This window comes from Synchiropus splendidus, chromosome 3 (genome assembly GCF_027744825.2).
Source record: "Synchiropus splendidus isolate RoL2022-P1 chromosome 3, RoL_Sspl_1.0, whole genome shotgun sequence".
In the NCBI taxonomy this organism is placed as follows: domain Eukaryota; kingdom Metazoa; phylum Chordata; class Actinopteri; order Syngnathiformes; family Callionymidae; genus Synchiropus; species Synchiropus splendidus.
Window position 1 is genome coordinate 12,306,785 of NC_071336.1, and position 14,792 is coordinate 12,321,576.

Genomic DNA, 14,792 nt, shown 5'->3' on the forward strand with positions numbered 1-14,792 from the left:
GCCCAAACTGCCTTATCTGGCTCTCTGTCTTCAGGAGAGCAACAAACCTTCCAATGAAGAGTGAATCGCCAAGCTTCCTTCTGAGAAAACCAATGCCACTGAATCATGTCTAACCTTTTCGCGCTGTTCATATAGCAGCTGTCTCCGTCATTAGAAAATATTGCGGCGCTGAAATGGCACTGAAGCTCTTGTAGTTGAGATAAAGTGAGCAAAGTAATTATTCTGTTTTGGAAATGTCAGCTCAGATGAACATTCCATTTGATTAGAAAGGTTAACAGGGAGATGTTGTTCGGCGTCCAATTACAGAAGAACAGTGGAGCATGGCACAGCAGCGCAGCAAGAGCCAGAGCTGAACCACATACTCTGTTGAGTCGCACCCCAACATCTATCTCATAAATTGAACATTATGAACATAAACTCACTAACAAAAGGTTTTCTAACCGCAACAAGTGGATGGAAACTAATGACTGATTCATGTTTTTAGCAGAGGGGAGCATATGTTATTGTCTATATATTGCGGGACAGCTCAGCAGAATAGCCACTCACAGGAGTCTGGCTCATCACCCAACCTAGTTTGACTCAAACTGAAATGAGGCATTCCATCTCTGCGCCTACAGAGCAGGAGGGACCACTGGCCTGCCGCGCGGCTGCTCTCCTGTGCAAAGTGCTTCATTTTACCAGCGCAGCATCTTCTGGTCACTGAATGTCTGTGGATTGTAAACATGGAACATCAGTCATTTCAGTCTTCTTTATCCCAAGTACATGTTGTGTTAGGCAGCACAAAAGCAAAATTGTCATCAGACAAATAGTGGCTTTTGGTGATTAAGGTCATTTCATTCAGATTCACGCGTCACACTTGATTTTCTGCCCAGTGTAATTAAATCCTGGTCACTTAGCCTCTAATCAAATTAAAACCTTCCTGAAAAAGTGTGAGTTGGGGCTTAAACTAATTCTATTTCCAAGAGGATTGTGCCATTTTGTGCCTCGGTTTATGGGTTTCCAGAATGTTCCACTTGGCTTTCAGAAACACATTTTTCACCCAATTTATTAAGGACTATAAAGTGGGGTTTTCTGTGGGTTCTGATTTATGAACATTTTTATTAGTTGGCTGTTTTCTCCAAAATGTGATCTAGGGAAAATGCTGAGACAGCACATACAGTATATAGAGGAAGGAGTCCACTCCACATGACAGTATAAAGGCGAATTAATAAAACAAATTTCAGGATTCACATATTATTTTGGCTCATGGCAAAAACACAAACAACAACAAAATGTTCCCTCTTTGAACCCGTACCACACAGCATGATCTTATACCACTATTGCCCCGACGACTTACTTACATCATATTTCACAGTTTTAAAATCAGGACCTGATCTCATGTGTCTCATGGAAGGTTATTCATTTTTGTAATTTCATGGTACGGCGTTTTAAAAAGTCAAGTTTTCCCTTTCTTTCCCAGTTCTGAATGGATCCAGGAAAATGCTGCCTCTTCATAAACACTCCTATATCCGATCCTGACCCGTGTCAAACCGTCTGCTCCTCAACCCATTATGAACATTTCCAGAGATTCCCATTTATATATGTTCAGACGAATGCTGAGAAAAACATTACCTGTCATTGCAGTGGGTCCAGGTTTATTTTGAAATTGATGATGAGCAGGGATTTTGGAAGTCAAGTTCTGTCAACCAACGACTCTATATTTGAAGTCCTTGTATTCCGTCATCCACGATGAAGAATACTATCCAACCTGTATTGAAATCTTGACGGCTATATTTCACTATGAATTCCAACCAAATTATATGAGCGATTCAAACTTTGATGTATTGTAACTGGTGTATTCTACAGGACTGGCTGACTCTCTGGTCACTTTATTTATCATGGTCTTTGTTTGATGCTGGTGACGCAAAGTGAGTCAGAGTCGCTGCATCTGTGCGTCCGCATCTGAGCACAGCGCTGACGACCTCACTGACGGTGTCTCTTTAAGCCAGCATCACTACAGGGATGTGGGTGGGGGGGTGAGGAGGTGTGCGTGTGTGTGAAGAGGGCACCTGAGGTCTGACCCAGCCCGGCTCGGCTCGGCTCGGTCAGGAGGAACGTGAGACTTCAAGAAAGAGGAGAGGACAATTAGAGGAGGAGGTGGCCCACTTAGATGGAGGGATGGTAGTGACAGTGGGGGAGGGAGGGAGCGAGGGAGGGAGAGAGCCAGTCCTCATGTGGAGCTGCCAGCTCGCTGTAATTCACTGTGAACACAACAAGCACAACTCGCACACATGCACACTTGCCTGCCTCACTCACACTCACCCGCTCTCTCACACACACTCGCCTGCTTCACACCTCATCACTGTGAGCGCTCCCGCTCAGACGTGCCTTCTCCTGGAGAGAGCTGGACTCCACAGAACCGCTCCGGACTGCTGCCACCCACCAGTGGAGGATGAGGACCCGGCAGCATCTCACGTGAGACATGGCTACCTGCCAGAGTCGCCGGTCCACCCCCTCCCCTCCTCTGTCCTCCTCCGTTCATTCATCCCTCCCTCTGCGAGACAGCACGCGTGGCTTGAAGGACACGGCACTGCACTCTCCAACAGAGTTGGAGCACCAGTAGATGAGGACAGGATCCCACCGCCGAGTCCTGCTCATCTCTTGACTGTTGGATTTATCAGGTCTTCGCCTCTCAGGGTGCCAGTGCTCTTTCTGGGGACGGGACGGAAGCTTGAAAGTCACTGAGTCTTCTGTCACCGGTGTCTCGCCAACAGATCGCCCAGGTCAGTCTTCTGCTGATCTGTACATCAGTCTAAAGATTTGGTTCAAGACAATGCTGTGCCTCCCTGTTGTCTCTCGCGGAGGACTGCCAGATTGAAGCCGCTGCATACCTAGGGTCACGATGCATCTCACGTATTTGCCGTCTTTGGGACAGTTTTAGTACGAACTTCCCCTGAGCTTTTGGAAAGTAGGACAGGCTTACCTTGGGATCGGCTCAGACGGAACTCTGTTCCGGTGCATTTTTTTCTTGGTCAGAATGGCATTATGACTCGTCCATGCAGCGGACAAGGCTTTAGCTGAGGGACCAACTTGAGGTAACGATTTTGCTGGACCTTGTCTTCACTCAAGATTCTTTCACCTCTCTGAAGACCCTTCACTCTGTTCCTCTCGCTCAGCTGTGCTCCGTCGCCCTGGGTGTAAGGATAGGGGGGTGGCCCACGGTACCCCCCGACACCTGGGCGCCAGCGGGCCAACAACCGCCGTTGATTCGGCAACAGGGTCCGTGCAAGGAAGATGGCCGCTCTCGCCAGCTCGCTCATTCGCCAGCGCAGGGAGGTCAAGGACCCCCAGGCGAACAGGCAAATCGCCAGCAAGCGGAAGCCATGCCCAAAGAGCAACAAGTCACTATGCCAGAAGCAGATCCTCATCCTCATATCCAAAGTCCGGCTGTGCGGCAGCCGGGGCAGGAAGATGGAGAAGAGACCAGGTGAGTCTCATTGTTGCTACACACGACACCAGTCACACTGCTCATATCTCATGTCCGGAAGGTTCCATGTCTGTCAGTCACTTGACTGGATGATTGTCAGTGTTGGGGATTATTTTTGCTGCCAATCCAAATCTAGGACTATGAATTTATCACTTAAGATGTCTTGTATTCATAAACCCACATAAGTGGGCACATCAATCCTGCAGCCGACAACACACAAACACACACTCCGGGTCTTCAACATCAGAACAATATGACCTTATGACCTTGCACGGGTCAAGGTGACCGTAAATCTGCCCAATGTGCATCATTATTTTACTTAAATATGAGACAAAGAAATATGCCGCACACCTTTGCTGACTATTACGATCATCATTTCAACACTCAGCTGTGATTTGCCTTTATATTTATTTGCCTTTATATTCCCAAAACGTGACAATGGAGGACAATATTAAAGCGTTATTAAAGCAGCACATATGTGTATAGCTCTTGTGTGCGCTGTTGTTTGTTTCAGTCATGATTCACCCGTGGAATTATGTTTATTGCTTTTCTATATTTAGATGAAGCAGCCACACAAAGCAGGCATGTACAGTAGGCAGGCAAGAACAAAGACGCACACAGGCCTGAAATTATGCATATTGTTTCTCAAATTCTCAGTACCTCCTGCTTTTTTAAGTGATAAAATTTGGCTGTTTTCATATATTTATTGTTGCACCTTTGGTTCCAGACTTCATCTTTAAATGTTTACGTATTTGTACGCCTCAATTTATGAGCTACGCTGTACGTCTTCCGTGTATATGACTAAGCTTTTCTCTCAAATTATTCGGCAACACCAACAATGTAGCGCAACTCCGACTCGGGCTCCGTGTTCCTCTCGTACCCGGCAGATGTCAGGAAGCCTTACCGACCCGTTTGCTCCTTTATTGGATGTGATTAGCCTTGGTTATGTGATGATGGATGGATGGACAACCCACTTTTTCTCACTGTTTCCTTTTTATTGAATCATCCTCACGGCGATGGTCCAGCTCTCCTTTAAGTGATGGATTTATGACGGTGATGATGAGAGCGGGAACACAGGCCGGGGGTGGGAGGTTAGAGACGCATCAGCAGCTTCACCACTGATGGAGGTTTTATGACTTCCAGGGTCGGTGTTAACCATCATGTATGACACCTGGCATCTTCATCATTGCCGCCAGAAGCCTGTGCGTGCGCGCATGCGTGCGTGCGTGTGTTCATGTGTGTGCGTGCGTGTTCCTCTATGATTGCCTGGGCTCTCGCCTGAGGACATGTTTGACCTCTGCACAGAAATAAACGTCAGGTTAAACAGACTCTTATTCTCCCCTTCTTTTCCTCCCTCCCGCTTCTCCGCCTAGAAACCACTCTGTGGTCATCGCTCGAATGAAAATTGTTATTTTATAATTCAGTACTCTTGAGGATCTTCAGACACCAGGTATCTGGACCAGTTTGGCTCTTCGTAATATCCTGCAGGGCATTTAAGGACGTCTGGAGAGACTGTTGACTGCGTGTCCTTAAACACTCACCTCTTCCTCCTGGCTGATCGACTCATGTGTGTCATGTGCATTGTGTGTAGGCACATCACATGCCACTGACGTGTGTCCTGAAACCCTCACTTCCGACCAGCATCAATCAATAAGTGTATGTGTGAGGGACATGCGTTGGTAGTGTGAGTCGTTGTGTGTGTGTGTGTGTGTGTTTGTTTGTGTGTGTGTGTCCCAGCCTGACCCACAGGCCATCTACTTCTCCACTATTTCCCTGTCACCTCCCCACCTTCCGCCCAGAAAGACACACACACCAAGCCCATACTAATGATGTAAGGATGCACATTCAGCTTTTTTGCAAGGTCAACTCGCACTTCGCATGCTTCCTAATACGCACAAATTAATAACATCACCATCTGCCTCGACTTTGAAACAGTTATTGTGAAATAAATCCGTAGTAAATAAGAGAAGAGTCTAGGTTTCATCCAGCCAATGAAAAAGCAGAGCGGAGCAGCAGTCACTTACGGCTGGATCACAGTGCTTTAGGTTGCTCTGGTGGGTTGCTATCAAGTATGTGATACAGTGCACAATAAAGCAGATGATGACTCCCATAAGCTTATTTTTGAAAATGAAGTAGCAGTTCATTTTCAAAACTGCTACTTCAGTTTGTGTAATTGACAAAAAAAATTGTGAATTACAAAAACCTAAAGTTCATGCTGCTCCTTTTATCTTCTCATTTCACACTCCGGAATATTCTCTTTTCATTTCATGGAATATTATTAAGCACACTGTCGTCCAAACCTGATGCAGGATGAAGAGCAGCTGCCAATAGACTGGAACACAAGTGTCTGTTTATGTTGGATCCAGGATCAGAACCAGCCCTTTGAAATAATGAACTGCGAGCGAGGTTTTGAGTGTCGTGTGCATAACCTAGCATGTGCCCTTCGAACGCAGCACAATAGACGATGATTCGAGGTGAGTGTGTAGGACTGAGATAATTGTGTGTGCGTGAGTGATAGGATCTAATCAGGGCGCTAAGCCTCCTATTGGATATCAAAGTAAATCCAGAACAGCTGATGTTGTACCTTCACTGTGTGCGCGTCTGTGCTTGGTTGTGTGGGCGTGAATGACTGTTTGAGCAGTTTCCCTCTGATTTATGAGCAAACACTGACATATCAATAACATCAACCACACCAGTGTGCGATGTCGTCCACACACACACACGCACACACACACAGACGTTATTAGCAAAATGAGTTAATGTGGCCTTGTACAGTTGCACGCATGCAAACACACTCACTGGTTCCCCTACACTCTCTTTATCAATGTTCTGCTTCTTAATCTATCCTCCTGTGCTCTCAGCCCCGCGTAGCCTTGATCGGCCCATCAACCCCCCACTTGTCTTCTCAAGGACATCAGACCTTTCCATCACTTTCACTCTTTCAGTCTTGCCACAATGGTTAAGGACCCGCTGGTTCTGGTCCATCAGCTGTTACGGCTGATTTGTTGCAGAGAATCAGAAGACCCGTGTGAGAGAATAAACCTATCATCGTATAAACGTGTTGGTGTACGTTGGTGGGTGCGGGTGCCTCAGAACCAAACTAAATTGTTAGGGTGTATTTGCCAGAAAAACAGACAGCAAATTGGTAGACAGGAAAGGGTTTTTAGCCATCCATTTTGAGATGTAGAAAATGAAGTGAATATTACCTGCAATGAGAAAAGGACTCAAGAAATCATTAGCTATGATTTTGCTCAAATAATTCATTCATTCATTTTCTCTTTTGCATTTAAAATCACATTAAACTTAACATTTTCCAAATGTGCCCCACACAAAGTTGCACCAATCTTCATTGCCACATTTAAAGACATCTGTCTGGACTTGGTTTAAAACCTCCCCAGCCCACTTCATCCTGACTCTGGGCTCAAACAGAGCGCAAGGTGGTCATAAATGGCTCTCCTGTTAAAATAATGCTGAAACTATATCCATGTACACAGAGCAGATCTTCACGAATAACCACCAAAGTGTTGGTACGCCAATGTTAAATTGAGTCTTTAATCAGTAGAAGTTATGGGACTGACAATTTAAATTTATTTTGTTGTCAGACCATAAGTTGTGCAGAGCAGATGGACTTTTTTTTTTTTTTTCTTTTTAGCTCTGATTCTCAGAGTTTGGAAATTTACTGCACGGGTGGATTGCACTTGTTAAATTACTAACTCTGTTTTACGTTACTCCTGTCACTCGACCTAAAATGTCACACGTGACACCACAACGGTGACGCTGTGTTGTTAAACCAGATAGGTCTCTTGACGTAGGGCTGGGAAAATGTCAGACTTTACAAGGCGAACAATTGCCAAAAGCTGGCAACTTGAATGAAATTGGAGGAACCCAATGCACTAACAGGAATGTTCGCAGAGAACCTACACCAGTTCCATCAAAACCAAATTTAACAATGCTAAACTTTGACAATGTCATATTATTATGAAGCACGATACAAAGTGAATGTGGACACACTGGTATTTCCTATTCTGTTAATAATAAGATATATATATGTAATAAAATTAAAATTTGTGGATGAAACTGCTTGACTGACGATTCAATATCAAATGCGGCTTGTTTTTCACGATTTATTTTAATTTCTGAAATAGTCTGGAATATATTTTGAGACATAGTAAAGTACTGAAAGGTATTTAATATGTTGACATACAAAATGGTAGGATTGGTCAAGTGTTCAAATTAAGTGCAAACATGGATTGTACAGTCCATGTAGTTTCAGCTGGTGTTGAACCGCTCCTGCTCGGTCAGACCGCTCACCTGACCGTGGGGAGACGGCACTGTCACCGCTCAAGTGGTGGATGGGGTTCCAGGGACCGCAGTGTTTCCGCAAATATTGGAATTTATGCGTAGGACATTTAGGAAGAATTCGGAATTCACATAGATAGAGTCGTTGCACTTTTCTGACTATGACAGGACTAAAAGAGGCGCACACAATTTGTTGTTGCATTCACTTAATAACCAGTCGTTGTCTGGGCCCCCCAGCCAACTCGGGACCCTAGGCAACTGGCTGTTTTGCCATCCTTGTGGTGACGGCCCTGTCCACTACGAACCTCTGTAGGTTCTCGATGTACGATGTGTGTGTTAGGCAGCACTCTAGGAAGCAGCATCTTCCATAGACAATACATGTTCGCATCAGTTGGGTGAAAAAGAACCAGACTTCAAGACTTTCACAACATGGCACGGCCATCCTATGTCTGCATTAGCTTCACTGGCGTGTTACTGCGCTGCAGTGTGAGTGACAGTAATCAGCAGAACTTTGATATGATTGCAAACCATCACCAATTGATGGATGATCAATCAATTATGTCCCGGAGCTTGCGACCTCCATTATCCCGCTCTGGTTTGTGTGAACGCTGACTGAATGATTCTGAGATGTTAATGTTTGCAGATGATCGATGGCAGCTTTCAGCCCCGCCCCCCATTGAAGATTGATTCATGTGCTCCACTGCAGACTGCAGATGTCACTCACCACTTCCAGACGGAACATCATGTACGGCCTTGTGATGCAAATGCGCGTAGACCAAGCTGCTTAAGTCTGCGGCGGAGCATTTTTGGAACAGTTACATGGTACATCATTGGCACGGAGGACAAGAAGAGATCAGGTTTACTTCGAAGGATCAAGTTATCAGGCTCATTTTGTGCAGCTTCCTTGCAGTTACGTCGGGAAAAACAACGCTCAATTATTCAAGTTTTCAGTCGACTGTCATTTTCACAAAATCGATGGTGATACTGCATATTCATGAAGCGATGCAAGAAATGACTTCAGTCAAATAAACCCGTATTAATGCTGCAGGACCATGAAAGACTTCACAGCATTTCGGTGGATCAGCGTTCTGACAGCGGGCATGCTCCTCTATTTTGGGAAGGATTAGCACGAGGTTCAGGAATGATCATGTGACAAAAACAGAGTTGCTAAGAAGTGAACACTCTTGATGGATTATTATCATAATCAGCATTGCGTAAGAAGATATTCAGTCGCTTATGAAATACACATATTTTAGTGCATATCTTTTTACAAAAGAAAGTAAATGAAGCTTTAATAATATACACCATTCCTTACTTGCTGTTTTCGTGTATTGTGTTGAAGTGAAAAACAAAAATATTGAAAGTTATGTTGAGTCAAATCCATGATCCAAGCATTACATGAAACAACCAGCAGTAGTTGAATTCATAACTAGATGATGATGGGGAGCCTCCATCTAAACATCCTCCACCCGACCTTGTATCACACGCAGTCATACATGCACACATTTATCGACGCTGGTCACCCATCCTGTGATTCTGCAATGGACAGTTTCAATTCCGTTTGAATTCTACGTCTCCAGAGAGTCCAAGCGGCAATCGACTGGTGAGAGTCAGCACCTCCTCAATGTCACACGCTCCAGCCTAAAGACACACAAATACACGCAGGAAAAGAGGTGCAGTGGCCCTTTAATCGCTGCTGACAATGAAAATCAAAATATTCACATGCTGCAGGCAGAAACCCCCCATAACCAATTTATGATCAATTTAACACAGGCGTGAACACAAAAAAGCACTGCATATTAAAAAGGTCGAGGCGTGAAATCTTACAAGTGCTTGACTGTTTATGTATGTGTACATGGGCTTATGAGGCACCTCAGTTCAGCTACTGCTGACTGTACTTCTCATATCTTTTCTGGTTTTAATAAACGTCCAATATATCACTGACAGGCGTTTCTGAACTGCTGCTCAGAAGGACCAATACCAAAATGAGTGACAGACACATTTGTCAGTGCTACTTTGAGATAACATGTATTTTCACCACTCTGTCAGTTCACCCCCTAAGTTGGGATGTCCCAACCATTATATTTACGGTAATAAACTGGCTTTAAGAGTGTCCATTGTGTCCTACTGAGGGTAGATATACTACCGTCTACCGAAAATCCAGTTTTATTCTTCTTTTTCCACCGTGACAGGATCACTCGACTTAACACCTGTTCTTCTAATTTTGGTCCTCGTTCAGTTCAGTCCAGGAACATGCAAAAATTACATTGACTGCTGCATGCTGTCACAGCTAAGATGTCAAGTCAATCTTAGTCAACTCTATTGCATTTAGTTGCTGTGAACTAGCGTGATGTCCTCGACAAACGGTAGCCTGGACATATTCTTCAAGTCGGATCTTTATGGATGTATGGGATATAGAATTGCTTTTCATGAAGATACTTTGTTGTAAATGTTTTATCTGAAAAGCGTCTGTTATTTGCTTGTTCCATTATCCAGTGCTGTTTTGTTTGTGTATTTCGCGGCGCTGCCATCCCAACATCATTATTCAATCGTATTACACTGCGTTTTGGACTATCTTGAAAATAAAAATGATCCTGACAGTTGCTCAGAACACTCGGCACTTTTCGTAAATGATGCAGGGGTATGTCTATAACTTTTGCAGGAGTCTTAATGGAGGGAAGATCCTCAAGAGTTTGCCCAAAGACACGTCATGTCTCTCTTCCGACTTTCATGAAATCATGATTTAGTGCTGGGCTGTTGCTAAGTTATCGACACATTAAAGTTACATGGATTATCAGATGTCTTCAAGAAAATGTTTTCATCCCAGATAATAAAAACTCCTGAGGCGGTTGACTTGATCAGATTACTTTATGCTAAGACTCATCAAAAACAGACCGCTACGTTACAGTGAATCCAGGTATCACCTCTGTCACCAGCGTCCACAGCAGCCTTAAATACCTACCGAGACGCTGCACTGGTGTCATGTGAAGCTCTCAACAGAAGCGTGTTTATAAGATTAATGTCACTCAGGAGATGACTGTTTGTGTGTGCGTTGTTCAATTTGCGCAAGTTCAGTTCACTTTGGGTCAAAAAAACATTTACGAATCATACGAAAGTTTTGCATCCGGATGTTGTCACACTCCCTTTTTCAGATGCAACCACAGTGTCTGTATTGTGACCTCCGGACATGTGCACGTGCACCCATTATTCGCGGCTTCTTCATGAGAGAAAGGCAGAGGTCTCCCCTTCCCTTGTGCCTGTTTCCATTTGTTATTATTTTGCGATCATTGAGTCAAGAGTGTGCCATGAGATGATGTCATCAGCGACTGTTTCTCCTCAAAACAAAAAACAAAACACACCCTTGGCTGACGTTTCCTTGCTGTTTCCCATCCAGAATAGTATTGGGCTACATCCTCACGGAGCAGCACATTTTCCATGCCGCTTTCATAAAAGTGCTCTGTAAAAACAAAGCTCTTTCTGCCTTCTGAGTCATGAGAGAGTGTCCGGGGACGTGGCTCGCAGGTCTGTGGCCACCTGCTTCTTGCTTTATCGACACAACAAGGAGTCATCAGCTTGACTTTAAATTCCATAAGTTCATGTTTGATTGTGGTTTGATAAAATAAAAATAAGTGTTGTCATCATTTATTGCAAAACCTGTTTCCACAGCAAGCAGTTGTAATTCCTTTTTTATTGATACACTGAAAATCCACCAACTAAAAGAGGTGCTCAAAGAAAATATAGAAGTTCTTCAGTGCTTGTAGTATAAACTTTATTTCTTGGCTTCTGTTGGGTGGAGGAGATGCTGCTCTCATATTCCTCTGGCACTTCTTCGGCGTAGGGGTCATGTAAGTCTGTTTCTGGTCTACACGCATTGTTTTCAGCTTGAGGCCAAAACACTTCTGGGCAACACGCAACACATCCTTCTGTTTTGCCTCCCTCAGACAAGGGATTGACAGAAATGGCTAGCCAAAGTAGACAGCTGTATTTCACTAAAACAACAGCAGTCTTGGAGGGTCATTTGATGGGTTCCCTTCTCAAAGCGAACGGTTGCGTGACTGTTAATTGGCTCATTGCATCTGGAGGCTGCAGGTTATGTCTCTCTTGTTCCCCATATACTCTCGCTGCCGTCACTGACTTGGCGTGCAGCTCTTTCGGCGCACTGGAAACTAAAGAAAGCGGAGGATTAACAGACTAGCATCTCTCAAGGACTTCCTGGAGTGCTGCCCCTTCTCTCTAATGGAATCACGAGAGAGACCTTATCACATTATTGAAATCCTGCTCTCCCACTGCTCCCCTCCAACTAAAAACAATCAGTCATTGACAGGGTGAATCTCGGGGGATCAGTTTAGGAAACAATTAGTCCTTCTGCCGGACCGTAATGATTGTTCTCACGATAGTTGTAATGTTGTTTCCTGGTTATTTGCATGCACCTAAGAGCTCCACGAGCTCGCACCTTTTATTTCCTAGGATGTGGAGCCATCAGGCTAATAGACAATGAAAGACTGTGGTTTCAATCTGCTGGAGCCTGGGAGACTTGTTATTGATGTTTGTTTACAATTGAGAGGCTATTAAACCTTTAATAAAACATTTCATTAGACACCTTTTTTAGGACTTAAATCCTCCCTTGTAAGATTGGGTTTGACTGCAGCAGGTGGATGGATATGTTCTCCGTGTGTTTTCCTTTAGACCAGTGCTTCTCGCTTTCTGTTGCGTCCCCCCAGGAAGAAGTAAACGCTTCGCGCCCCCCGACTCGCCGCCGCCTCTGTAAATACTATAAAATTTTTATCAGTACACCTTTGCATAACATTGTATCTTTTTAACATTATTGACAAGAAAAAAAGAAAGTAATATAGATCAACTTGCAATAAATAATAACTTTATTAACATTGTTTTTTTCTGTAACAGAAAAGACTTAAAGTGCATCAATTTGCCTGAAATAGAAAAAAAAAATCATGAGTGGATGCGCACTTAGACTTTTTATTCTAGTACAGCAAAAGAAATATGTTCCCCGAGGTCACGGTGTGTGTGAGTGGTAGTAGTGGTCAGCAAGGAGGTTGCAGGTCTGCTTTCTTGCGCTCCAATTTCCTCCCACAGTCCTAAAACAGAGGCTGATTGAGCACTCTGAATTGTCTGTAAGTGTGACTGTCTGTGTTTGGCCTGTGATAGAAAGGTGACCTGTTCAGGGTCTTCCCTGCCTCGGGCCCAAAGTAGCTGGGACAGGCAACCGCACCTTCACACCCATAAGAGCATGAGAGTTTGAAAATAAATGACTGAATAATTAATTGTGTGGGACGTGTGTGAGCTTATGCAGGATTGATTCTGCTGCCAGTTTGTTCAGCGAGTCCTTCGAGAAAGTCATTTTGCTCAGGACTGTAGCTGCTTCCCTGCTGTGCGTCGCTCCATCTCTGCTCCCTATGAAACTTCCTTCGCCGGTTAAATCACCTGGTTGGAGCCGCGCCGGCAGCTGCAGCATAATGGAGATACACAGCCACAATAAATGAAGCAGCGGCGAGCCAAGGCACTCGACAGAGACGAGAGTCAGTGAGGGGACGACTGATCAGATCGGTGCTGACACTTTGGAACACACAAGTCTCAAGTTGAACGGGTGTGTGGGGAAAAAGTGAAGCAGAGAGAAAGAGACAGAGCATGAACTGAGGGCCAGTCTTCAAAGACAGGGACGAAGAATCTGAAACTGTTACCTTGCGTATTGTGATGGGGAAATACACAAGTGTAGACTGGGGCATCGCAAGGAGAAAATATGGGGTGTGGGGGAAAACAAATACATGACATGACACTTTTTGAGTGAAGAAAACATTTCAAGATTAGAGCCTGACACAAACTTGCACTACTGCAGTGACAGGATTCCAAGGTAATTGTACTCTGAATAACCATGTATGTGATGGGGAAACATTCATACATTATTGAAAAATACAGAGAGTTTAATTTCATTTTACCTTTTTTCCTGGTACACGCACTAACCTTCACTCAGTATATCTTCTCTCTGTATATCGCTATTAAAACACTTTTGCTATACAAACTAAATGTCTATTGTTTCGCTGATATATAATGAACAGTATTTTTTTGTCAACAACTATATGTATGTTACTAGTTTCTTGCGCTGAGCGATCATTAAACGGCTGCGCAAAGCCACAAAGTGAGGCACGCAGTTCTCCTGAGTCATGGTCCGGGGCACTAAAGTCAAGTGCAGCTATCTGCTTATCTTTTCTTGTAATTCGGCCTCACTTTCAAAATGGACTATTACATATCTGAAGTCAAACAACTGCCTTAAGTGGACTTTCAATCGAAGCACGAAGTAATGTAAGACCATTTTGTTGTTGTTGTTGTTGTGGTTTTGTTGAATTAAATATGCTTTTTGTATGCCACAGTTTGCATGTCAAAAAGCTGATATGAGATTTGAAACATAACCTGTTAACTGCTGCCAGTTCAATGGTGAGAAGGCTACTCTGTAGGGTTCATGTGTTTGTAAATCTGATAGTTATGAAGTCAGTGCCTCACCAGCCATAAACCGCACGTCACTGACTTCACTTATATTGCTGTATGATTTCTCATAATAAGGGAGAGGAGCCGTCTCTTTGTACCCAAACAAAAATTTCCAGCCTCAATTAATTTAAAAATAGTTTTGGACCCAGTGGCAGCGCTTGCTTATTACTGAGTCCATGTTGGGACGTGCAGCTGAAGCGGTGACGGAGCAGCACTTTTGGATGAGAGGAGAGACGGAAAATAATTAGCAGTAACATTTAGCGTGCCCTTTTGGTGGATGACATCAGCGCCCGGCAAACCAGAAGGGCAGCAAGCATGTACCACTGCGCCAGTTGTGTGTTTTGGTGGCGGGGTGTGAGAAGAGTCCCCACAAATCAGCGTAATGAAAGAGTGGCGGTGCATGAGATGAGGCTGTATGAGTCCAGGCTGTGACTTCACACACAGATAGACACGAAGGGAGCTACTCTCCGAGTATTGCTGACGGATTTGGAAGAAAACATCAGATTGCAGATTGTTGCCATCTCCA

The 14,792-nt window shown here is 44.2% G+C and overlaps 1 protein-coding gene across 2 annotated transcripts in view; it reads left to right on the forward strand.

Annotated features, from left to right (window-relative positions):
• The first annotated feature begins 2,313 nt into the window (after positions 1 to 2,313).
• Positions 2,314 to 14,792, forward strand: part of fgf11a (fibroblast growth factor 11a) — a 45,212-nt gene continuing 32,733 nt past the window's right edge. The window contains exons 1-2 of one of the 2 annotated variants that reach the window (XM_053860599.1): positions 2,314 to 3,074; positions 3,156 to 3,466. In XM_053860599.1, coding sequence (XP_053716574.1) covers positions 3,274 to 3,466 — 193 coding nt within the window. In that variant the 5' untranslated portion in view covers positions 2,314 to 3,074; positions 3,156 to 3,273. The remainder of the gene's footprint in view (positions 3,075 to 3,155; positions 3,467 to 14,792) is intronic. The other variant, XM_053860600.1, reaches the window with a different exon arrangement.